This window comes from Podarcis raffonei, chromosome 2 (assembly GCF_027172205.1).
Source record: "Podarcis raffonei isolate rPodRaf1 chromosome 2, rPodRaf1.pri, whole genome shotgun sequence".
Lineage (NCBI taxonomy): Eukaryota > Metazoa > Chordata > Lepidosauria > Squamata > Lacertidae > Podarcis > Podarcis raffonei.
The window spans coordinates 34,109,567-34,135,930 of record NC_070603.1 but is presented as its reverse complement, the minus strand read 5'-3'; the positions used below and the strand labels follow the sequence as shown (position 1 = coordinate 34,135,930).

The window sequence follows — 26,364 nt, the reverse complement described above, 5'->3', positions numbered from 1 at the left end:
AGAGTGTTATAAATGTGTGGTTGATGTAACTGAAGCCTTAGCAATATTCAGGATGGTTCCCCCTAAAGCATAACCATTAAAGCAACAGATTTTGAGGCAAGCAATATGGCTCCATCCATTTTGGAACAGACGTTTTTGTGTGTAATAGCTCTGAATATGCTTAACATCTGATTTGTTCTGAGTGAAAAGTATTTCCTTTCTCTTTCTCTTTTTCGCAGTTTGTTGGACACTGGACGGCCCTGAAACAGTCACTGCACCTCTTGGTGGCTCACTGTCTGTCCAGTGTAAATATGGAAAGGAGGATGAAAAATCTGTCAAATACTGGTGCAAAGAAGAAGGTTTGACCCTCTGTTCTAGTAGCCACACTGTCCGTACAACTAGGATGGAGGCAGAGGGGATGAATGACAGAATGTCCATTAAAGACAACCACACATTCCATAAATTCACTGTGACCATGGAAAACCTCACTAATGAAGATGCCGGGACATATATCTGTGGGGTAGAGAGAGCCTATAACATCTGGCACCCAGTGGAAGTTATCATTACAGGTACACTTCCCCACCGCTACATTTACTCTTATAGGGAGAGGGCCATTGTGTCTACAAAAGAAGCTAATGCACTCCAGCAGAGCCATTCCTTCCATGAGGCAGGGGGAGGCATCTGCCTCAGGTTGCAGATTCTGAGGGGAGGGAAGTGGCTAGAAATGTGTGCCAGCTTGGTGCTCTAGGATGCAGTGGAAGATGCTGTTCCGTCACCAGGGCTACAAGTCTGGTCAGATTTTGTGCATAGAATGTGGAATGTGCCATCTTGTCCTTCACCTCGGGCGGAAAAATGGCTTGGGCCACTCCAGACTCTAGCTTCCTAAAGCTAGAATTGTGTGATGGTTTGATACGGGTTGCACTCAGAACCTTGAGAATGGCACCTTTCTTTTTAAAAGAGAGCATGCTTCTGGCCCTTGAGGATTAGATTTGAAGGTGTGTGGGTAATGGTGGTGACATCTCAGAAGTGGGGAGAGTAGCAGGCCTTGGAAGAACCCATAGGCACCTAGGACTATCTGCTTGACTAGCAAAAGCAAAGTCGTTCCCACCAAGTATGTGGGGTGTGTATATTGGTTGAAGCATGCACTCTTTCTGGCGAACAATTTCATTTGCTTTGACCCATCATTTTACGCAGGCAGGTTCAGCTGCTGTCAATGTTTTGATCACTTAGGCCAAGCCTTTTTTATTTTCCAAGACATTTGATAGGTGACCGGAGCTTATGGTTTTTATCGACTGCTCTTTCCGGTTTCGTATGATCTGAGGGCTGGATTCAGCTAAATAGCTGTTCTAGTGGGAGCCAGCACAACAAGTCCCACTACTACAACAACAGGGCTTTCCTCCCTCCCCTACCCATGCCCCCCTCCTCCATGACCCCCTCCACATCACCCCTGGGGTCAGTAGAGGGTGGGTCACCCCATCAGTCAAGCAGACATGCTTGCATTGGTGTATCATTCTCCTTAAACTCTACTTTGGGCTTCACCCTAAGGCTTGATTTTACTGCTGGTAAGCTTTTAAATGCAAAGGGTTTATTTGTAAACTGCTTTCAATATTACTGGGATTTGTAAACTGCTTCGAATACTATTTTATAATAGGAAAGCAGTATGTTGTTGTTTAGTCGTTTAGTCGTGTCCGACTCTTTGTGACCCCATGGACCAGAGCACGCCAGGCACTTCTGTCTTCCACTGCCTCCTGCAGTTTGGTCAAACTCATGCTGGTAGCTTCGAGAACATTGTTCAACCATCTCGTCCTCTGTCGTCCCCTTCTCCTTGTGCCCTCCATCTTTCCCAACATCAGGGTCTTTTCCAGGGAGTCTTCTCTTCTCATGAGGTGGCCAAAGTATTGGAGCCTCAGCTTCACGAACTGTCCTTCCAGTGAGCACTCAGGGCTGATTTCCTTAAGAATGGATAGGTTTGATCTTCTTGCAGTCCATGGGACTCTCAAGAGTCTCCTCCAGCACCAGGAAAGCAGTATATGAATGTTTAAATGAAACACATGCAACTTTTGCAGGTTTGCCACAAGCTCTGATGGATCAAGGCACAGGTCTAGTATTCAGCTGCCTCTTCATTTAGTGTTTTCCTTTTATTTCGTATTGCATGGCTGGCTCTAAGTAGCATCAACTTGCAAACCATTTGAACCCACACCAAAATCTCCTGTTAAAAAAATAAATCTGAAAAGATGAATAAATTCCCTAGGTTAGGATTTGACTGTGCATGTTTTTCCTCCCCCTGCAGATTCTGTTCCTTCGACCCATTTTGGAAGCATGGAACAAGCAACAGAAGAGCCAGCTGTATCTCCCATAGATCCTGAAAGGTGCCATAACCCTTTACACCCTGTATGTTCCAGGGAGGACTCCCAATCTAGCCTATTATAATAGCTGGGTGCCAAGTCCAGCTGAATGCCAAGTCTAATTGTAATGAAGAGCCAGGGGCCAACTTTCCCACCCATGGCAAAAATGTTACTGTATATTCATTCATACTGCTTCTAATCTACCTTTCTTTTTCTTTTCTTTTTTAATATTAAATTTTTATTTCAAAACCAAATTTTTTTATAAACATCAAATTCAAAATCCATATTCATTTTCTAACATAAGCCTATTACATAGATTACCTAAATGAAAATATATCTAATTGCTTTAGGCTTCCCATTGCTATATGTAAATACAACACAATTAACAAATTGTATTATAAATGATATTATAGATTCCCATATACCCCTCACTCCCCTTCACCCATGTGTGATATCAATATTTTACTTCTTCCATCTTGTTGTGTTGTCTCTAATCTACCTTTCTACGACAACAAAAAAGCCTCAAGGCAGGATAGAAATAAAATAAATGCACATTTAATTCATGCTCATACTGCTTGCATGTGTCATTATGGCAGTGAATTGAAAGAAAGAAAGAGAGAGAGAGAGAGAGAGAAAGAAAGAAAGAAAGAAAGAAAGAAAGAAAGAAAGAAAGAAAGAGAAAGAAAGAAAGAAAGAAAGAAAGAGAAAGAAAGAAAGAGAAAGAAAGAAAGAAAGAAAGAAAGAAAGAAAGAAAGAAAGAAAGACACTAGTGTAACATTTCTCTCTTTAGAACCCAGCCTAGCAACACTGATTTCCTGCTCCTGGTCATGTGGAAAATCCCCGTCTTCCTAGCTATGATGGCCGCCGTGGTTTGGGTGCATGTATGGTACAGGAAGACCAGAGGAAGCTCCAACCCCAAGACTCCAGAGACTGAAGAAGAGCTTTAAGGTATCCCATCTAAGGGTAATCAACTCTCACTGATGACTCAGTCGTGTCATTAATTTCCAGATTTCCAGGGATGTTGTGAGAAAGTGAGAAGGTGGGAGGTCTACCTGGTAGTTGCATACTTTGGCCCTGCCAACACTGATACCCAAGAGATAATTTACATGCCAAGTATAGAAAATCCAGGATCCTATTAAGAAACTAGTAAGGCCTTTGCTGCTGCAGTTAACAAAATTTATTTTTTTCTATTCCTCTTCTCAGCACTTGGCCAATGTGGTTTTTTTTTAATCCTAAATCAAGTCAGGTTACTCACACTCCAAAGGCCTCTTTCACAAATTATTGCACAGCCCAAATCCATGTTTTCCAGATGTTGCAGAGAAATGTTGCTGATTGCAGATCCCTGGCAAATTACTAGCACAACACACCCAAGGTGACCACATGTGTTAGACAAGCAGGTGTGATGGGTTTACAAAGCACATGTAAAATGTTTTTCATTTTGCCTGAAAAATGTATGGAACAGCCTGGAGCGTTGGATGGTTTTATACCACCAAGCTCTGCTTGATTCTGATATTATTACCTACCTAATTATCCAGAGTCAAAACCAGATAGTAGTCCCACAAATAACTTGTACGTTGTTCCTTCTTCAAACTAACTTTAACCCCTGATTTTTCTGTACGAACAAGAGGTTTTGCTTGGGATAAGCAATGACACAAAGTCCAAGATAAGAAAGAAGAACCCAACAAAATACCACAGCTCAGGTGCTGCTACTTTAATGTGGAATCTTTTCTTGTTGCTTTTCTGTAGCTGATGAACCATCTCTTTCTTAGCCTAGGAGTCGACCAAGGCATGAGCGCCATCCTTCCATTTCCATGCACAGAAATTCAGTGACCATCTGCAGGAGGAAGTTTTCTTCTCATTTCTCAAAGCAGAAGGCTTTGACCTAAAACGCACTATGGAACTGTGACCTCTTGGTTGTTTCAGAGCCCTCAGAAACTTGTGCGGTGGTGGAGCAGGAGAGAACACTCTCTACAGCAGTCCCATCATTGATGAACTCCTTTTCCCACAGCTGTGTCTTGAGCCTTCACTGTACAGTTTCCACTGAAGGCTGAGGTTGCACCTCTTTATACTTTTGTACTTTTTATACTTTATACCTTTGATACTTGACGTGTCTATTTTTTTAGGACCCACCCAATTCTTACAATTTGTTTTTAACTGTTTTCAAGGTTGTGTTTTAAACTTAGCACGAGGGGCCTGACAATAAATGTTGGAAATGTAAGGAAAAGGAAGGCACATTCTTTCACCTCTGGTGGACGTGCCCGAAGATTAAGGCATTCTGGGAAATGATCTATAATGAACTGAAAAAGGTATTTAAATATACCTTCCCTAAGAAACCAGAGGCCTTTCTCTTGGGTATTGTCGGCCAAGGGGTGTTAAAGACGGATATAACTTTTTTTATGTATGCTACAACAGCAGCAAGAATACTCATTGCAAAGTACTGGAAGACACAAGATCTACCCACCCTGGAAGAATGGCAGATGAAGGTGATTGACTACATGGGCCTGGCAGAGATGACGAGCAGAATCCGAAATCAGGGAAGAGAAGCAGCGGAAGAAGAATGGAAAAAATTTAAGGACTATTTAAAGAAATATTACAAAATTAATGAAAGTTAAAATGATGTTGGATTAGAAAATAAATGGTTACTATTAGTAATGGATAAGATAAGGAGAATAAGTAAGATCAAACTAAATTAAAATAAGGGAAGATTTGCTGAATAAATGATTAGAAATTGGAATACAGAAAAGGGAGGCATGAGGAAGTCGGAGAAGTAAGGTATAAGAAAACAAGATCTGAAATTGTACTTGTTTTTTTGTTTGTTTGTTGTGTTTATTGTATTGTATTGTTATGTTTTTGTTGTTATAAAAAAAATCCTTTAATAAAAAAAAAAAAACTTAGCACGAGGGGCAAGTAATAAACCAAAGCAATCAGAATAATACCAGAGGAAAGCAAAGCCTCAGTTCATCGTAATTCTCCTTCATCAAACATGGGTGAAAGCATACTAAAATATTGAATGGCTTGGTTCACCTGCTGATTGACCACAGGGCCAGCTCAGCTCTAAGCTGTCCCTGTTTTAGGCAAGCCTGCCTTTTGCTCAAGAAAGCTGTGCCAGCCACACAGATGCCACCCAGCTGGCATTCCTTACTTGGTTCTGAGAGTCAAGCCAGATCATTTGGCTGCCCTAACACTCTTCCCCGGTGTCTCACAGCCCAGCTTCCAACACTTTCTGCCCAGTCAGAAGAGGATGGATTTGCGTCGTTGATACACCCAGACCCAGTGTCTGCTCCTTGAGGCCCTGCAAATCGCCCTCACCTGGTGACACGGGCGTATCCAGTATTTATTTTGGGGGGGAGCAGGCAGAACCTCAGTTTGCTATGTATTTTTTTATTGATGGGGGGCAGCTGCCCCTCCCTGCCCCCTCCCCTTGGTGAGCTGCTGCTCAGGCAGAGGGACCTCCTGAAAATTTACAACAGAGTCTGTCACGACTGGACCAAATGGTATGGGGTCCCTTTACCTTTTACTATGTTCTTTTAAGATTTTATACAGTAGTACCTCGGTTTTCGAACATCTCTGTTGACAAACATTTCGGTTTTCGAACGCCGTAAACCTGGAAGTAAGTGCTTCAGTTGTCGAATGGGCCTCAGAAGTCGAACATGAAATGTGGCTTCCCTATTTTGAGGCTTCCATACTGAGCCTTCAGTTTTCGAACGTTTTGGAGCGCCACAACCCCAGAGTCGGCCACGACTGGACCTAATGGTCAGGGGTCCCTTTACTTTTACCTTATAGAAACATTGTCAATGCATTTTAGCATTACCAGCCAGGAAGGCCGTTTGCTTCTGCATTAACAGTATTTATTTGCCCATTCTTCTTTGTCCAGACTAAATCCTTTATAGCCTATCAAAGCATCAACTGATTTGCAAAAGGTATTCTTCAATTTCAAGGTTGATCCTGGAGCTCTTTTGCCTTCTGGTGTTCCTTCCAAAAATGTGTTATGGGTTTCTTTAATAAATGTGTATGGATTTAAAACACACACACACACACACACACACACACTCCACCAAAAGTCCTCAGACAGCTTTCCTTTCTTCAGCTACTGGCCCAGAGATCTGTGGACTATCATCTATACAGAATAGGATCCATACCTGTATGTGTATGGGGCACCATGAAAAGAGATGTCTGGTCCTTGTTTGCTTCTGGGATGATTGGGAGGAGGGTGGGAGAGACGTAAAGTTGTGAAAGAGGTGCAAATTAGTAAAACTTGGCATTTGCCTAGTGACTAAAGCCTTACTCATTAAAAAAAATAATCTCTATGGAATGGTGTTTTTTGCAGTGAAAATGCATAAAAGGGAACTTGCCATGAGGTGTGTGGGAGGCTAAAATAAAGAAGTGCAATTCCTGCAATGTCATGCGGTATCAGTGGTTCAAAGCTATAGACGAGCAAGACCACTTTAGACTGGTGAAATCTTCTCCCTGAAGGAGCTTGAACTTTGCAACTCACATCAGCCAGAAACATCTGGACATTTGTTGACAGTGGCAAGAGTTATCATAGCTAGGAAGTGGAAGGGGCAAGCTGAATATGAAATGGAGGAATGGTACAGGCAAGTGTGGCAATTAATGATAAAGTGATGTGTGCTATTAAAGTAAGAAGGGGAATGTGGAAGAGAAATTATGTTGAGGAAATATAGAAAATATTTGTGGAATTCGTATTGTTAAAACAGAAAGGGGTCAAACCATCTCAAGAAGTGTTGAATTTTTGGAAAGTTGGATAATTATGATAAATAATGGTCTTGGAGTGGGGAGCACGTTTTTTATTGTATTATTAATACTTTTAGAAATAATAATAATTTGAAAAAACACATTTGGACATTCAGACACAACAGAACCAATACATATGAAAAGCTGAAGTTTGCTAAAAAAATTATTTAGCTATGTGTGCATAACCTCTAAGCCAAGAGTAGCCAGCCTAGTTACCTCCAGAAGTTGTTGGCCTCCAACTCCCATCAGCACCAGCCAGCATGGCCACTGGTCAGGGCTGATGGGAGTTGTAGTCCATCAACATCTGGAGGCCTATTTAAGATCTTCCAGTAGCACATGAAAGGACAGGTGAGCTCAGAGATGTTTCTGAAAGAGAATATTCTTATAGCCACAAAGGTTGAAAAATCCAGATTTCACTTTCTTGGTCAACAGAAATCACACACTCGGCACTAAACTTGTGTAGTTAGAAGCATACAGAGCCGTCTAGTGGTGGTATAATAGATTTGCAATCAAAGTTAACATGGACTGAAGGGTACGGTAAATTCTAGACACTGAAAATTGTGGGATGAACAAATGATTAAAGGGAGGGGTGTGCGTAAACTCAGGATGAACACTCATTGTTGTGTAATAACCACCCTGTAAATCAATCAGAAAGAATAGTCAATTAAGACTGAACATCATCTAACTACAGTGGTACCTCGGGTTAAGAACTTAATTCGTTCCGGAGGTGCGTTCTTAACCTGAAACTGTTCTCAACCTGAGGTACTGCTTTAGCTAATGGGGCCTCCCACTGCCGCTGAGCAAAGTTCTTAACCCGAGGTACTATTTCTGGGTTAGCGGAGTCTGTAACCTGAAGCATCTGTAACCCGAGGTACCACTGTACCAGATAAGCTTTGTGCATGAACAAATGGATGAACAGCATGTCTGAAGATGCCCTGCAAAGAATAGAAGAGAGATAGGAAGTTTGGTAAGAAAGTTAGTACAGATACAAAGGGGAGGGGGAGAGAGAAAGAACAACAAAGAGTCTTGTGGCACCTTAAAAACTAACAGTGAATTGTGGATCGAGGGCCCGACCCCCGCTATGTGAAATAAACACACAAGGACACGTGATATAAGGTTAATGGGCAAGAAAAGGCCACAACTTTATTGATTACAGCAGTGACTCGCTGCGGGACGACGACGACTGAGGAGGAGGCGGAGCTGGAGCCGCAGCATTAAGCTGCCAAACACGCCCCCCGGAGTCACCTGGTTGGCTGCCTCCGGTGGGCATGGGCGCTAGCCAGGTGAGGGGCAGGGGCTAAGGCCCCCGGCCAGCGGCGGAGCTCGGGCTCCCGCCCACAACCACTCCCCTCTCTTCCAGGGAGGAGAGTCTTTGTGTGATTATCATACATGTACTTTCTGTATCTTATTTACTTCTGACCTCACTGTTTACAGTTCCCATATGCATATATACTTCCAGCTGAGTCTATGTTCTTGCAGCTTCATGAGGTGAACTGCAGTCCACAGAAGCTTGCACTGTGGTAAATTGGTTAGGTTCGTATTAAGCTAAATTGTTGCACTAGCAGAAACCAGTGCAGTGATTCCCCTTAGCAGTGGCGTAGCATGGGAGGGCCACAGGGGCGGCTGCCCCAGGTGCAAAATTGTATGGGGTGCAAACTTTCAACGCCTGGTGCTGCCTCAATACAGCTGTACGCTTCCATCGCTGGGCTCTGTTGAAAACTACTTCTCCATGTGAACTATGTAACTCTTCTTTTCTTATCTCTGGGTGACATGGACGCCTTTAGGCTGTTGAATGCACATGCGTACTCCATTTCCTTCCCTCCCACCCCACCACAAGAGCCCGGGCGCTGGTATAGCATGCTATGCCACTGCCCTTTAGTGCAACAGGTCTCCCCCCCCACTTTCCTCCCTCACAGCCTCCCCCAAACTGCTCCAGGGGGTCAGGAGAACCCCCCAGACCAGCATAAAGTGGGAGGAGAGGGGAGGTGGTTTCGTCAGGCAAGCAGAAACAATTGCACTAATTGAATGATCTCCCTAGCACTACTTTGAATACAACCCTTAGTCTTTTGAAGTTGTCACAAGACAACTTCATTGGTTTTGCTGCAAATAACTAAAATGGCTACCCCACTGGGGAAAGACAGAAGAGGATGTCAAGTTCTAAATGTTAGCAACGTTGCTTCCAAGCCAGAGCTTAAAACAAAAAGAAAATTATCAGATTTCCCCAAGAATTTAAAAAGCCAGGGAATTAATATGGTTGACATTTATATACCAACAATGTTGTGTGGATGTTTTATGCCTGCATGAGGAGCACAGATCCCACATTGAACAGACACCTGGAAGCACCCAGAAAGGTATTTATACCGACAGCAGAAGAGAAATAAATATAAATGCAGATGATGCAAGAGCGTTGTCGTAATTCTTAAAACGGCACTCACAGGAAGTTAAACAGATTTTAAAAAAGACAGAAAGAAAATGTGCATGTCCAAGAGAGAAAGATGACAAAGGAGAACAATATTGTGCTGAAGTGGAGCATATTCAAAGAATACAGTAAAGGGTTTAGTTATATTGGGGGCTGTTTCTAGAAAAAAGGCTAAGGAAATTGCTGAGTCTAGCCCTAGAAAAGGCAATTGCAGTTAGGCAGAGGCAATGCTTTTTTTCTTCCCCCTCACTCTCATTGCTAGGATGTTCTGTCATAAATTGTTTTGAGACACAGAACTATCTCCGCCCGGCTGGTTGTCATTACAATAGGCTGGTTGTACAAAACAACAATGTGGGAAAAGACATGGGAGGAAGCCAAAGGAAGTGATGAAGCAATGTGAAGAAAGAAGAAGCAAGAATTGTTTGCCTCCGTGACAGGCAATATTTGCAGATAATTGTTTTTAAGTGTCCCAAAGAGAAGTGAGATGTGGGAAGGGAGCAGCTGTCTAGTAGACCAGACGATGCAGCCGCTGTCCTTGCTCGGCCTGGTATTCCTCCTGCCAGGTAAGACGGTTGTTTTTATTTTACCGCTTCCAAATTTAATCAAAGGTTAGCTTGCCTGTGAATGAGAGTTGCTAGCCAAAACTAATTACAGTGGCACCTCGGGTTACAGACGCTTCAGGTTACAGACTCCGCTAACCCAGAAATAGTACCTCGGGTTAAGAACTTTGCTTCAGGATGAGAACAGAAATTGCATGGCGCAGCGCAGCAGCAGCAGCAGGAGGCCCCATTAGCTAAAGTGGTACCTCAAGTGAAGAACAGTTTCAGGTTAAGAACAGACCTCCAGAACGAATTAAGTTCTTAACCCTAGGTACCACTGTACAGCTTTCATAATGAACGCTGTCTGTTATTGCAGGACAACACTGTAGATCATAGGTCGGCAAACTAAGGCCCCGGGCTGGATCCAGCCCAATTGCCTTCTGGATCCGGCCCATGGACGATCCAGGAATCACTGTGTTGTTCAGTGTGGATCTGATCGTTCGGGCTGCGCCATTTCCCTCTCCTTTCCCTCACACTCCGGCAGCGCTTCCTCCCTCCCTCCTCCTGGCTTCTCCCCGCCCTGCCTAGAGCAGAGAGGAAGGGGCGGAGCTTTGTTGGTGCCAGCAGCAGCAACGTGAGTGAGCGCTCGAGCAGCCACCATTGTAAGCAGGCTGAATTCGGGGGTTGTTGCTGCCAGTGGCGGAGCTTCATGCTCCGGCTCCGGCACCAGAGGGGCGGAGAGCAGCCGCGATGGCACCCCACTGGGATCGCACTGCCGGGTGCGGTGCGCTCCCCCCACACTACTCCTCTTCCTCTGCCAGTGCTTGCTGCCAGCTCCTCTCCGGAGCCCTTTCGTGTGCCGCTCATCGTCCTGCTTCCGCCAGCCCCTGCCGCTCGCAAGACACAGGTAAGCAGCCACCAGGGCTTGTCCATTCATTTATTTCCCCCAAAAAATTTAATCTGGCCCCCCACAAGGTCTGAGGGACAGTGGACTGGCCCCCTGCTGAAAACGTTTGCTGACCCCTGCTGTAGACTCTGGTGCTTTCATATTAGAAGTGGGAATGGGGTGGGTGCGGAGAGGATGGGAGAAGCTTGAACAGTCACAATAAAGCCATACCTAACTAATCTTAATGAATAGTGGCAGCTTTATGGTCTGTGGGGGCCTATGTGGGGGGCTATTGTTCTACCAAATAAATGTGATTATGTCAAAATTAGGGGTGTATGAGAAGATAACAATGGAATACAGTGGTACCTCAGGTTAAGAACTTAATTTGTTCTGGAGGTCCGTTCTTAACCTGAAACTGTTCTTAACCTGAGGTACCACTTTAGCTAATGGGGCCTCCCGCTGCCAATGCGCTGCCGCCACACGATTTCTGTTCTCATCCTGAGGTAAAGTTCCTAACCCGAGGTACTATTTCTGGGTTAGCAGAGTCTGTAACCTGAAGCGTATGTAACCTGAAGCATAAGTAACCCGAGGTATCACTGTATAGGAAAAAGGAGGGGGTGATGATGAACCCTCTGCACCGGGCCTCGCCACCCCAACCAGCTTTGGAATTTAGATACACACACACACACACACACACACACACACACACACACGAGTTGCTGGGGAGAAGAAATATTGTAACCTAGCCTGCTTCTTTTCGTTCTTCAGGATGTTTCTCTGACTTGACCGTCCTCAAGATCCATGCAATCCTGGGAGGATTGGCGTCTGTGGAATGCAGATACGATGAATGGTATAAGGGAAACCCCAAATATTGGTGCAGAGAAATGAGCAAAACATCATGTGACAAAATTGTCGAGACTTCAGGTTCAGAAGAGCCAGTGAGGAAAGGCAGAGTCTCCATCAGAGACAACCATTCATTAAACCAATTCACAGTGACGATTGATGAGCTGACCAACAGTGATACTGGCATGTACAAATGTGGCATGATTGTGCAGGGAGGTTCGGATCTGATGGTTCCAGTCAATGTGACAGGTAGGTTAATGAGTCCCCCTGCTTTGATTTTAGCCCAGGAAGCCGAATCACAGCTGAAGTGATGGCGAGAATAGAAAGAAGGAGAGGACTGGTTTTCCCCATTGGACTGAAGGAGTGTCTCCACCCCCATCGTTCTGCCCAGACACTGAGGTCCAGTGCCGAAGGCCTTCCGGCAGTTCCCTCGCTGCAAGAAGCCAAGTTACAGGGATCCAGGCAGAAGGATTTCTCGGTAGTGGCACCCATCTTGTGGAACACCCTCCCACCAGATGTCAAAGAGATAAACAACTACTAGACTTTTAGAAGACGTCTGAAGGCAGCCCTGTTTAGGGAAGTTTTTAATGTTTGATGGACTATTGTATTTTAATATTTTGTTGGAAGCTGACCAGAGTGGCTGGGGAAACCCAGCCAGATGGGTTGGGTATAAATAATAAATTATTATTATTATTATTATTATTATTATTATTATTCAATAATTGCTGTAGGACAGCCTTCTCCAGCCCTAACATCCAAATGGTTTGATTGTTCTCCAGCAGCCTTCCTTGGTTCTCAGTCCCCAGAGATGGATGGACTACAGTGCTCCAATCCTTGACCTGGCTGGAGATGATGAGGGTCACTGTCCAACAACATCAGGGGACCCATGCATGATGGGAGCATTAGGGCTGTCCAAGGGACCCAACCGTTTAATGCAACTTCAGAACATATGGAAATATTAGGCTTCGCCTAAAGTTGTATTAAGCTAAATGTCACCATCAAAACAGGTCACAAGATTCTGTGTTTTTCCTTTCCTCATTCTTTTTTAAAAACTGAAAGTCTAAAGGATTGTTTCTAAGTTGGAAATGAAAGTGTCACTAAGAGTCTCTTCCCATACCTCCATCCACTTTCCTTTGTAGCTTCTGCTTTTTTATGTTTGCCTTCATGCTCAAAATTTCTGGAGAATATGAGCATAGCTGTCAACCGTCCCTTATTTGGCAGGAAAGTCCCTTATCTCAGCACTGTGTCCCGCTGCTGTCTCTTATTGAGGGTGTCCCTTAAATTTCCCGGGTTTCAAAGGAAGCAGCTCCTCTCCCTCCCTCCCTGCCAGCCAGGGAGGCTCCAACTGTGTTGCTTGGCTGCGTTGCTCACCCAATAAGGAGTCTAAGAACAACTGGGGGGTGGAGCTTGCATGCCTTGTGCCGATAAAATCGGCCGCATTGCCTGGGAACTTGCCTTTGCTCAGCGCTTCCCAGCGGAGAGGTGACGGTGGTTTTCCTTGCTGCATCCCCTTTGCCGGGTTGCTGCGCTGTGGGAACCACCGCTTGAGGCTTCGTTTGGCTGCTGGCTGGGCTTTCTGCCTTTGGCTCGGAGGGGCTCAGAAGCTGAACATATCTGTGCTTAGAAGATCCCTTATTTTGGCTGCTTATTTTCGAGGCTGCTGGTCCCTTATTTTCAAATCTGTAAGTTGACAACTATGAATATGGGTGACCCAGGCAGTATCGTATCTTCATCCCATTAAAGCTCTCTTTTTTCCAGTTAATACCTTCCTTATATTGTTTTTCACCTGATCGAACACATGTTCATTGTCTACAGCTTCCTTAAGTAGGAGTCATGTTGGCTTCAGTCAAATCCTATATGCGTTGGCCACTCCTGTATAAACTATAGCCCAGGGGTCAGCAACCTAAGATCCATGGGTCACAAGCAGCCCATGGGGTTGTTTAACCAGCCCACGAGCCGCCCCCAAACCGAGCCGCCCCCTCAGCAAGTCCCTGCACTAAACCGTCACAGTGCGGCTCGGGGACTCACTTCTACGGCGTCGGAAATTGCGTCTGCACAGACGCAGATGCCAGAAATCACAGGCCCATGCACGATCCAGCCCACAGAGGGATCTCCACTGGAGTGAACTGGCTCAGGTGAGGTAAACCTTGCTGACCCCTGCTGTAGGCCATGCAAGATAGAGATTGGAGAATGGATTGTTCTGGAAAGACTGAATGATTTGAGTGACAGCAAGATTCATCTATTCAGGCTGAGATCTGGTTTATATCACTCACAGAGTTACTGTGGAGCAGCCCAATTTCACACCTTTGTCTTCCATTCTTCTTCTTTCTATATTAGAAACTACCAGAGGACCAGAAGACGCCTTTCACAAGGATATCAGTTCTATCAGGTGCGTGAACTTCCTTCACAGCATGTCCTGGTTTGAGCCACTCTCTCCCTTCTGACTTGTCTATGTGTTCTGCTTCCCAGAGGAACAGTATCATTTATTTATTCGTGAATGAGATTCCATTTATGAACCTCTTCCCCAAAAATATCTGAACGCAATTTCACAGTAAAAACATCAGCAATAAAAACAATAAAGAACAACTCTATATGTAAAAAGCAAACCCAATACAGATGCGGACCGGAATAACGATCTCCAGTTTAAAGACTGCAATTGAATGTCTGCAATCTCCTGCTACCACACACACACACACACACACACACACACACACACCCCGTTGTGCTTACACATGCAGGTTGTGGAGCCCCTGCTAACAAATTGGTACAAGGTGGTAAATCTTAAAATAGTTAATTTAGTGTAACACACACACAATAAGCTGACATATCCAAAGAAAAACAAAACATTTTCCTATCTGAAATCTTTCCCACCTTCATGCAGTTTTTACTGAGTCTCTTCAGGTAAATGGGAGACACCTAAGAGAAACCTAAAATTAGGGCGAACTGTTCTTGTGCACTGAACAACTTAAAGATAAAGGGACCCCTGACCATTAGGTCCAGTCATAACCGACTTTGGGGTTGTGGCGCTCATCTCGCTTTATTCGCCGAGGGAGCCGGCGTACAGCTTCCGGGTCATGTGGCCAGCATGACTAAGCCGCTTCTGGCGAACCAGAGCAGCGCATGGAAACACCGTTTACCTTCCTGCCGGAGCGGTACCTATTTATCTACTTGCACTTTTTGGCGTGCTTTTGAATTGCTAAGTTGGCAGGAGCAGGGACTGAGCAACGGGAGCTCACCCCGTCGCGGGGATTCAAACCGCTGACCTTCTGATCGGCAAGTCCTAGGCTCTGTGGTTTAACCCACAGCGCCACCCGCATCCCGCTTCAGGTAAATGGGAGACACCTAAGAGAAACCTAAGATTAGGGCGAATTGTTCTTGTGCAGGGAACAACTTATAATTAACTAAATGCACTTCTTTATTCAACCTACTCATTTGAATCAGGTATACCTCACATGTTGCTAATAGACCAGGTTAATTAGGTCAAGTTATTCCTTCCTGCATTTCCTGAGAAATTCAGAGTCCAGTCCTTTTCAGCAAAATAGCACCTAGCTGAAAAATAAATCTGTGTGGCTGGAAATGCTCCACTGCCTGGGACTCCATATTATGACATGATAATTAATTCATGCAGCTTAAGATACCCCAGGAACTTAGAGCACATGTTCTGACTATTTTGGATAAGTGTTATATACATAACAGGCAGACAGAAAATCAGAAGACCCTCTTTTTCTTTTCTGTTATTTCTCTTCTTATCTTGCTTTTCTAATGACCTTAATCATTGTTTTCTCTCTGTTAATTCAATCTATATTTATGCTTTGCTTTTTGAAGGCTCCTATCTTGGATTAATGAAGCTACACACAGGAAGGTGATGGATGGGAGATGAAGGGCAGAGCAGAGAGGATCTCCCAGGGTGGGAGGCTGAGGGAAAAGGGGGAAGCTCCCAGGTGAGAGATAGGAGGGTTCACTCTTCTGTGTGTAGAATAAAGATTAAGATATAATTGTGATAGAGGGCCTTGTGTTTATTTTCTCTTCCTTGTCTCTTCCTTGTCTCTTCCTCTTTTTTTCTTCCTTTGCTTTTTTTAAAAAATATATATTTTTCATTTTCGCAATTTACCAACGTTTTAGGATGCTAAACAAAATCCCTACAAATTCAATTTACATTTCCCTCGGCTCCCCTCCCCTCCTTTCTGCGGTTACTTAATTTGTATCTTTTTGTTACTGCATATCCAATTTGAATCTGTTTATTAATTTTCTCTTATCTTCCTATTTGATTATTTCTTACTGCACAGGTTTATATCACCCGGCTAATGTTTTAATTCCTTTGACATATTCTTGCTTCTTTCCTGTTTGTCTTCTTTAGATTAGTTTGTTTTTGTTTTGTTTTTTGTATTTTATGTTGAAAACTCTCAATAAAAACAAAAACTTCCATAGCGCTCTACTTCATGATGCTCTACCCACAGTGATGCTCTACTTAGGCTTTATTTATTAGTCCTTCCTTGCCACCCCTTCTCCTTATTTCCTTCCCTACAAGCCATGCTTGTTTTTGTTTTCCAGAGTAGTCATGACCCTGAAATAACCCCAGAGCATCTTCTCCAAGGGTCACTCTATTTTGGACTAGCTAAAAAGGGTTTCTCAGGAAACCATGATAAAATTTGTAAAATGAGATGAGAGACAGGAAGGAGGAATTTCTTAGCCTCCAGGAGGCTCCTTTAGATTATTTGGGTTCTGTCGGTCAAGGGAGACTAGCGGTGGCCAGTCAGCAGTCAGTCCCCCGATTGTCATTCTGCACAAATACCATTTTATTGCTAATGATCACCAGTCCTTACTCTGTGTGGATCTTGAAGGCATAAAGCAGAGGTCAGCAACCTTTTTCAGACCGTGTGGTGGGCCGGACTATTTTTTTTTGGGGGGGGGGAAATGAACAAATTCCTGTGCCCCACAAATAACCCAGAGATGCATTTTAAATAAAACTCATGTAAAAACACGCTGATTCCTGGACCGTCCGCAGGCCGGATTTAGAAAGCGATTGAGTTGCATCTGGGCCCCGGGCCTTAGGTTGCCTACCCCTGGCATAAAGAAAGGGACAGAGTTCGTACAATAAGCCCCCAACTCAGTAAGCCATGCTTTGTAGCTTCTGGGATCTTGGTGTATGCTATTCAGAGCCACAAAGCTCCTTGTTAGAGGATGGTGGGGGTATTGCATTGTGATCTACTCCAGTGAGGATAATATTCTGTTTCCCCAACGCAGATACCTGGTCTACACGTCCTTCCTGGTTTCAATTGCCTTGAAAGTCCCCATCTTCCTGGGTATAGTCCTTGCAATTATCTGGATGCGCAGTAAGAAGACATAGCCCTCTGAGGAGGTGACGTCAGAAGGACCACTGTGAGAACTATCACTACTTCCTATCCGGACAATGACTCAACCCAACAAGAAAAGAGGAAACAAACTATGCAAGAAGGCATTTTTCTCAGCTTGTTCCGTTGTCATACTGCTGTGTCCTCAACTTCTGCATCTGCAAGTACCAGGATCCAAAGAAGCCATCCAGCCTCAAAGTCACTGTGCATTTGTCTACTCTAAAACAGAGATCGGTCACAGTCTTGATTCCCTGGCCCCCTTTTCCTGAAAATCATTTGCATTTTATCAGTTTCACTTGGAAATTTTATTACATGTGTTTGTTTGTTTGTTTGAGTGTGCATGCTGGTGGCATTTATATTATAGTAGTCTCTCTATATAATAAAAATGTAAGAATGCTATCATGCAGCCCCAAAGGAGGATTTGTAATACTATATCACAATCCTGGATTTTCACAAAACCAGGGTGGAGGAAGAGAGCAAAATGAAGGCAGGTTACACAACAACAGTGTTGAGAAGGGAATGAGAAGGGAGAGAGGAAAAATTATGCTTTAAATCAATGGCAGGAGTTTGAGCAAAGCAGGGGTGGAGGCATACTGAGGGGGAGAGAGTGGCAATTATAAGCAATGGCAGAGGTTTGGGTAGGGTGAACAGATTAAGACACTGAGGGGAAGTGGCAGTTTAAAACAAGGTTTGAGTACAGTGGTACCTCTGGTTTCATACTTAATTTGTTCCGGAGGTCTGCTCTTAACCTGAAACTGTTCGTAACCTGAAGCACCACTTTAGCTAATGGGGCCTCGCACTGCTGCTGCGCCGCTGCTGCACTATTTCTGTTCTCATCCTGAAGCAAAGTTCTTAACCCGAGGTACTATTTCTGGATTAGCGGAGTCTGTAACCTGAAGCGTATGTAACCTGAAGCGTATGTAACCCGAGGTACCACTGTACAGAGAGAAGGGAGTTTAGAAAGGCTGTTTTCAACTGGGTTTTCTTGATAATTTTAATGTTTTATTTTATATTTTCAAAAACCACTTAGGTTTTCTCACAAACAAACGTGTGTGTGTGTGTGTGTGTGTGTGCGTGTGCGTGTGTAAAATAAATAAATAAACATTCAGCCTGCAAGTTCTTGTGATTTGCTTATGGGGTGTTTATAATCATCCAGTTCAAGGCCAGAGCGTGATGTTCTGCTGCTAGAGGCAAAAACCCAATTGCCATCCCCTGTGACCCCTAACTTCTCGCTGCCACTGGTCACCCACCACCCAGCACTCGCCACTGTTAGATGCATGCCTCCTCCTCCTAGTATTCCACTGCTGTGGCCACATCTCCCCAATGCATATATCAAAAATTGTTATTGCTACATATAAAATGTTGTGCTGATTACAATCCTTCTATGCACATTTGCACTTATTCCCAGTGGGGCGGTGTGCCTTGATCAGATTGGGCAGTGAGCCCACTGCAGGGATTGTCTTCAGCTGTGCTGGCAAAAAGGAGGAGGTACATTTCCTCAGCTGTCATCACAACCCTGGAGAAGATAAACAAGAGGGGAGTTCAGAGACCCTCCCTCATAGTTGGAGAGAATATGTGAGGGTGTCATGAGGACACATGAACAAAAGTAAAGCCCTACTGGGATCAGACCAATGGCACACGCAATCCACCCCTGGAGTACTGTGTCCAGTTCTGGATGCCACAATTTAAGAAGGAAATTGATAAGCTGGAATGGGTGCAGAGGAGGGCAACCAAAATGATCAAGAGTCTGGAAACCAAGCCTTCCAATGAGCATTTAAAGGAGCTGGTTATGTTTAGCCTAGAAAAGAGGAGACTGAGAGGAGATATGATAGTCATCTTCAAATATCTAAAGGGCTGTCACATGGAAGATGGAGCAAGCTTGTTTTCTCCTGCTCCGTAGGATAGGACTCAAACCAATGGCTTCATCCTACAGAAAAGGACTAAACACCAGGAAGAACTTTCAGACTCTAAGAGCAGTATAACAGTGGAAAGAGCTAACAGAGCTTTCCTTTACAGTGGTACCTCGGGTTAAGAACTTAATTCGTTCTGGAGGTCCGTTCTTAACCTGAAACTGTTCTTAACCTGAGGTACCACTTTAGCTAATGGGGCCTCCCACTGCCGCCACACCGCCGCCACGCGATTTCTGTTCTCATCCTGAAGCAAAGTTCTTAACCCGAGGTACTATTTCTGGGTTAGCGGAGTCTGTAACCTGAAGCGTCTGTGACCCGAGGTACCACTGTAGTTGGAAACAGAGACTTTTCAGTCCTCCACTGGGACTTATGACATGTTGTAATATTCTGTAGAAACTGTCATGATCCTACTTCCCCCTATGATTCAAAGGGCAATTCAAGGTGATCAGGCTAGAACGTGTGTGGTTTTTTTTAAAGGATAAGATATGTTAAAGTAGAATAAGCCTCCTCAATACCTATTAACTATTGTAGTAAAAATGGAACCTCCCTATACAGTGGCAGTATATCCCTGAGTACCTGAAGCTGAACAATGAATATTACTTTCATTCCTCCTTGTGAAGAGGCATCTGGCTGCCTGCTCCTGATCCAGTACCATCTAACCAGGCGGAGCATCTGGTATTATTAGAAACATGCTAACTTTTGAACTTTCCAGAGGCATCTGATTGGCCAGTCTTGGAAAGAGAGCTTGACAGACACTTGACCCAATCCATCGAAGCTGCTCTTCCTTTTCCCATTCCGCCTGCGCATGCCATAAAAGCAGAACTACACTAACCACAGTCTTGCGCATCAAACATACAACATAGAAGCCTTCCTATTTCCACTTTTCGAAGCTCTGCCTCATGATCCGCTTCATTTAGCCAGAGATTACTCCAGCAGTTGGATTCCAACACATTGTGGTGCCCCTCTTCCTCCACCGCGAGCTTCCTGGGAGACTTTGGCTACTCTCCAGCTCCCTCTGGCTTGAACAGAGAAAACAGCAGGACCATGAGGCTCTGGAAGACTTTGACGCTCCTGATCTGGGGGCTGCTTCCAGGTAAGGAACAGAGAAAGGTGGTTGTTGTGAAGCAAGACTCCATAAAGGGACGTGAGCTGTGTATGGCAATAAAAGGTGGGATCAGAGGCAGGGGAAGGCATGGCTTGCCTGCAGCTCCAGTCTATGCACGCTGCCATAGTTGAAGGACGCTATTGCCAGATTCCTTAACCTGAAACTGTTCTTAACCTGAGGTACCACTTTAGCTAATGGGGCCTCCCGCTGCCGCTGCACGATTTCTGTTCTCATCATGAAGCAAAGTTCTTAACTCAAGGTACTATTTCTGGGTTAGTGGAGTCTGTAACCTGAAGCATCTGTAACCTGAAGCGTCTGTAACCCAAGGTACCACTGTATCTGCCTACTCTGCCTTAGCTGTTGCCTCCACATTATGCTTTCTAATTTTCTTTATGGCTGTCTGGTATACAGGCAACAACCAATTTACGCGCAACAATTGGCCCCAAATCGCAGCTACACAGAAGTGGCTGGAAATGGGACGGTATGGCTGGTGGAACAGGGTATAATGGGAAGGAACAAGCTGATGAATGCCCTACCATCATGCATGATGACCCAGAACGCAAAAATCGGTGGTTGCCTGTACTTTAATAAAAATTAAAAAGCTTTTTCAATGAAAGTCCTGGGTGCCTGCTGATGGCAGTCCTGGCTTCCAGTGACAGGAATGGATTCAAGGGAGTACTCCCAAAATTATCCTTCAGAGGGTGTGCAACCCCATGCAGAACTGATTGAACACTACCTGTCCCATCTGAGCAACAACATTAACATTATCTCTTTTCTTCTCTGGGTACTGGTCACACAAACAGCCATTAAGAAATCTCTACCTATGCATCCTTAGTGCCAAGGCCACAGTTCTCATTCGGATACAGGGATGTGTAATTTTATATTTTTCTGCTATACGAGAGGGATATTAGTTGGAGAGGTGGTGCCTCATTCCAGGTTCATTCTGTTTTCCAGGTTGCATGTCTGTTCTGATTGGTCCTGAAGCACTGGGTGGATTTCTAGGCAAGTCTCTTTCTGTGATGTGCAGATATGAATATTGGTATCAGACATATAAAAAATATTGGTGCAAAGGAAGCTCATGGAACAAATGTAGTGTAGTTGTTCAGACTACAGGATCTGAGGAAGAAGTGAAAGCTGGGAGAATGTCTATCAAGGACAATCATACTGATTTGGAATTCACAGTCAGAATGGAGAGCCTCACACAGCAAGATGCTGGGATTTACTGGTGTGGCATAAAGAAAAGAGGCTATGATCCTGGATTCCGTATACATATTACTGTTCTCCCAGGTGAGTCCTGTTTCCAAGCTCTACAGGCAAATCGAAAGCCAAATACAGCTAAAAGGGGAAGAAAACATCAGAGAGGGAATAAACGTGACCGGGTGGCGCTGTGGGTTAAACCACAGAGCCTAGGACTTGCCAATCAGGAGGTCAGCGATTCGAATCCCCGTGACAGGGTTAGCTCCTGTTGCTCAGTCCCTGCTCCTGCCAACCTTCCAGTTCGAAAGCACGTCAAAGTGCAAGTAGATCAATAGGTACCGCTCTGGTGGGAAGGTAAACGGTGTTTCTGTGTGCTAATCTGGTTCGCCAGAAGCAGCTTAGTCATGCTGGCCGCATGACCCGGAAGCTGTATGCTGGCTCCCTTGGCCAAGAAAGCGAGATGAGCGCCGCAACCGAGAGTCGGCCACGACTGGACCTAATGGTCAGGAGTCCCTTTACCTTTTCCTTATGCACATTAACCCAAAAGGGGCTTACTCCCAGGTAAGTGTGCAAAGACTTGCAAAGATAAGGAGAGGTGCTACTTCTATACTTTAAAAAACAGATAGGAAGTGAATAATTTGATAATTTTTCTCTTTCCAAAAGGATATTATATTGCCCGTTAAGCAAGTAAATAATAGTAAATGAAACAAGGCTTGCTTTTTGTGGCTACATGATGCAGATGTAAAATTGACATTAGGGAAACCTATGTTTGCAGAATTGTCTCCTGCCACAGATTCCCCTGCAAGCACGGTTGCCTGAATGGACTGGGATAGAGTTCAAAATCCCAAAGGACATGCCTGCAATGCAGCAGATCCTCAGGTTGACTTTGCAGTAGCCCCATATTAGCCCATGAGGAAACCCATGTCAGGTTTTGGATTTCTCCAATCCCAAGTAAAAGTGTCAACTTGGGAGGAAATGTTGTGCTTGGAGGCAGGGAAACAGATCTCCCACTTGAATTACCTGCCCAAGAAGTTGTTTTATGTCACCGGCTTGTTCTAAGGGTGCCTCTGAACCGAACTATGGGGTACAGGGCCAGCCTGCCTATGTGGGCAAGGTGAGGCCATCACCTCAGGTGCCAGATCCAGGCCTGAGGAACTCACTGCCTCCTCTACTATTGCGCCCTCCCTGCCCATGCTATGCTCACATTGCTGCCACAGCATCCTCACCACACCCGGGATAGGGGTGCAGCTAAGGCATCACGGCAGGGGCCCGGATCTGGAAAGAGTGGTGGTTGGAGGGGGGGGGAGGCAAGGAGGCCTTTTGCCTCAAGTGGCAAGACACCCTGGACTGGCCCTGCTTGCCATGGATTGAGGCAACTGGAAAGTCCAAACCAAATATATTTAAAAGTCAAAACCGAACTAAACTGTGTGATCCCAACAAACCTCATAAAATCTCTGTCGCACTGCAGCAGACGTTTTGTTTCTCCTGAGGTGTGCTTCATCACTAGCCTCTCACAAATATGTTCTCACCTTCTTGTTTTTGTTCAGCAACATTGGTTCAGCTGTGTACTTTCTTTACAACAAGTGTGGGTTGAACATACCCAGAACACCCCATGCCTCGCAGCACACCCACATTACACACCCCACAAGCACCCCAAATTCTTCTTCTTTGGCGATCACTTACTTGTAGCCAAGTAAGATTGTCTTCCATAAACACGGTTTTAACAGTGAGTCCGTAAGTGACTGTGGAGGCCAATTCTGGATCCACACGTCCTTCCACAGTGGGGACAAAAGTTTCTGGGCAGGAGTTGATCACGGTGAGGGTTTCCTCTTAGCACATTTCTCCCTTTCGTCCTGAATTTGAGCATCTTCAAAGCCTATGACACCTTTGGTAAAGGCTGTTCTCCAACTGGAGCGTTCGCAGGCCAGTGTTTCCCAGTTGTCACTGTTTATACTACATTTTTAAAGATTTGCCTTGAGAGAGTCTTTAAACCTCTTTTGTTGACCACTAGCATTAAGCTTTCCATTTTTTAAGTTTGGAATAGAGAAGTTGCTTTGGAAGACGATCATCAGGCATCTGCACAACATGACCAGTCCAACAAAGCTGATGTTGAAGAATCATTGCTTTGACACTGGTGATCTTTGCTTCTTCCAGTACAAGATACATATCACCAGAAGCAGAGCTGAGGCCATGAGCAGCCAAAAAACACAAACATACCGTTCCAAACACCACAGAACAAGCCCACAGGGATGCTGGTCGCAGGAATGACTCCAGAGACAGACATCAAATACTGCTTCCACCACCTCTCCCATGTTCCTAGGTGTTTGTGGGGCTGTTTGGAGGGCTGCAGGAGAGCTGAGTGCGCTCAGGACCAGCAGGTCTGGGTGGATCCACATGGGCCTAGCCAATGCCCTGCCGTGGGCTGCATAAACTTCTGTGGCAAATTTCTTAAAAGCAGATCACAGCTTGTTTACTGAAGCTGCCCTCGTGCATTTGGGAGCATGAACTTATTCGCCAGTTCTCTCTTCACATTTTCTGAAGTTCTCGGTCTCTTCAGTGTCTCTTCCACAACTGCTGCTGATACTGTCCATTTCTCGCCCTCTCTGGTCTCCTCCTCAGATCCAGAAGAAACAACAGCAATAAGCAACCAGCCAGACCTTGATCTCTCCCTAAACACTACTGACAACACGTAAGTCTTGAGATTCCCTCTGTGTAAACACGTGAGATCATTGATATGTGGGCTCAGCAACCTCTAAAAGCTTTTAATGTCTCTTTTTCTCCCCTTCGCCCTGCAAGTACAACCCACCTCTGGGCAATATCTCTGAAACTAACCTCCCATGGCTGAGATGTCAAATGCAATGGGAACAAGGGTTTAATTTACATACATATTAAAAAACACTGTGAAAATGCTTTTTTTAAAAAAAAACATTTTGAAAAATAAATTGAATTTTGCATAGCTTACTCTTGCCATCTAGTGTCACATTTGTATATGGCAAATCACAATACATTAAAACGTTTTATTTGCAGCTGCACAGCTGAATCCAGGATCTCTTTAAAAATTCATTGCCAAATGGAAAAATGAGCTGTGAGATGGAGTGCTAAGTGCATTGGCTGGCAGACTCTGTATGGTGCCATTACCAAAGGTAAGGCCAGCAAGGCCTGCTATCTGCTATTGGCATGTTGTGTCTGCCAGCAGTAACACTTGGCAACCCATCTCAGTGGCTGGCACAGGCATCATGGCTCGGACATTCAAGTGATGAGTACCAGAACTTTCCCCATCAGGTGGGCAGGGAATAATTAATAATAATAATAATAATAATAATTCTGTTTCTTTGATACAGATACCTGATTTATGTGCTTTTCACCTTGAAAACCCTTATCCTCCTGGGTCTGGGCATTGCAATTATCTGGATGCATAGAAGACAATTAGAAGAGATCTTCAGCTGCCATGTGGCAAGAAAATGCTGGACAGCAATCCCATAGCGACCAATGTAACTGTTTCTTTACATAATATATTGTGTTTAACTAACACTGTTTTGTAACTCTAGTTGACATTAAACTATTTACGTACCAACCGGATTCATCTTCCCCCAAAAAGTACAATAGAAGGTATGCCACAGATTGTTTAGATGCTTTCCTTTTAACAATGTTTTAAAAGATGTGGCCAATCTACTGGATTTGCAATCTCAGTAATTTATCTGTAACTTGGATAGTCCATCTGCAGCAAGATTCAGAGAGCTACTTTTCATAGGCAAGTGTGACTTATTGAAATGTTTATTGGAAACTGTGGAGGGAAATGTTTTCTGGCAAATTACCTGTGACCAATATAAGAAGTGAGAATTCCTTGTGGGAAGTTGCAATCTCCATGGGAATTTGACCTTGATCTGTTTATTTTGAACCCAACATTTGTCATCATTTGCAGGGATGGCAAATGTCAACAAAGTTCCTTAAAAAGAGAGAGTGAGAGAGAGAGCTGAACATCATATTGCCATCACTTGGCAAACCAATTTTCTTTTCAGTTTCTCTGTCCCTCAAACTTAAAATAATAAAGTTGGCAACTGACACCAACACTTCAGTATAGTACCTTTTTCTCCTTCTGCACTTTCTTTCAAGATACACAAAGTTCCCCTCAGGACATTATTCCCTGTGACTAGGGTGCTTATTTTTTAAAAAGTGGGAATTGCAAACCATGGCAGAAGTTTGGGCAGAGAACAGGGGTCAACACTGAGGCGAAGTGGCAGTTTAAACCAAGGTTTGGGTACAGTAAGAAGGCAGTTTGGGAAAGTTATTTTTTACTAGGTTTTATTGATAACTTAAATGTTCTGTTTTATATTTTGGAAAACCACTTAGATTTTCTAACAATCAACAATACATATTTTTTGTAAAATAAACACGTAAACATTCAGCCTGCAACTTCTTGTGATTTGCTTATGGGGTGTTTATAATTGTACAGTTCATGTCCAGTGCGGGATGTTCTGCTGCTAGAGGCAAAAAACCCAGTGCCACCTCCTGTGACCCCTACTCTTCACTGCCACTGTTAGATGATCGCCTCCTCCTCCTAGTCTTCCATTGCTGTGGCCACATTCCACCCCACCCCCCATGCATATATCAAATACTGTTATTGTCACATATAAACTGTCATGATTATTATACCCCTTCAACGTATGTTTGCGCTTGCTCCCAGTGAGGGGATGCCCCTTGATTGGACTGGTCATGGAGGCTAATTTCTCTGAATAAACACATTTTTGTATGCAATTCGAACAATTTTTTGCGAGCAAATTCTCCTAACATAATTCATTCTTCTACGTTATTTTCACTAACGTATTTTCACATTTCCCTCTAATATATACATTTTTGTAAGCACTGTTTGATCAGAGGACTGCAGCACAGAATTCAGAGAAATGTAAATGCTCATTTGTGGACTTTCCAGAGACATTTATCTGACTGGACACCCTCAGAATGCTGAACTTGCAGGTCCAAGCATGGTGCTCCCCATACCCCAACCCATATAAATAAGAGACCAATAAGACTGGTTTTG

The 26,364-nt window shown here is 44.3% G+C and overlaps 2 protein-coding genes and 1 long non-coding RNA gene across 3 annotated transcripts; all 3 read left to right on the top strand.

Annotated features, from left to right (window-relative positions):
- The first annotated feature begins 226 nt into the window (after positions 1-226).
- Positions 227-3,271, top strand: LOC128403553 (CMRF35-like molecule 6). Its single transcript, XM_053368422.1, has 3 exons — positions 227-548; positions 2,270-2,348; positions 3,115-3,271. The coding sequence occupies exons 1-3, from the start codon at positions 383-385 to the stop codon at positions 3,269-3,271; spliced, it is 402 nt and encodes a 133-aa protein (XP_053224397.1). The 5' UTR covers positions 227-382.
- Positions 3,272-9,482: 6,211 nt separating this feature from the next.
- LOC128407443 (CMRF35-like molecule 5) lies at positions 9,483-17,616 on the top strand. The gene is made up of 4 exons (XM_053375816.1): positions 9,483-10,058; positions 11,689-12,012; positions 14,101-14,152; positions 17,008-17,616. Exons 1-4 carry the CDS (start codon positions 9,980-9,982, stop codon positions 17,108-17,110), a joined length of 558 nt encoding a protein of 185 aa, XP_053231791.1. The 5' UTR covers positions 9,483-9,979; the 3' UTR covers positions 17,111-17,616.
- Positions 17,617-19,953: 2,337 nt separating this feature from the next.
- On the top strand, positions 19,954-24,934 carry LOC128407444 (uncharacterized). The gene is made up of 3 exons (XR_008328805.1): positions 19,954-20,117; positions 23,946-24,015; positions 24,668-24,934. It is a non-coding gene; the product is annotated as an uncharacterized LOC128407444 (long non-coding RNA).
- The last annotated feature ends 1,430 nt before the right edge of the window (positions 24,935-26,364 follow it).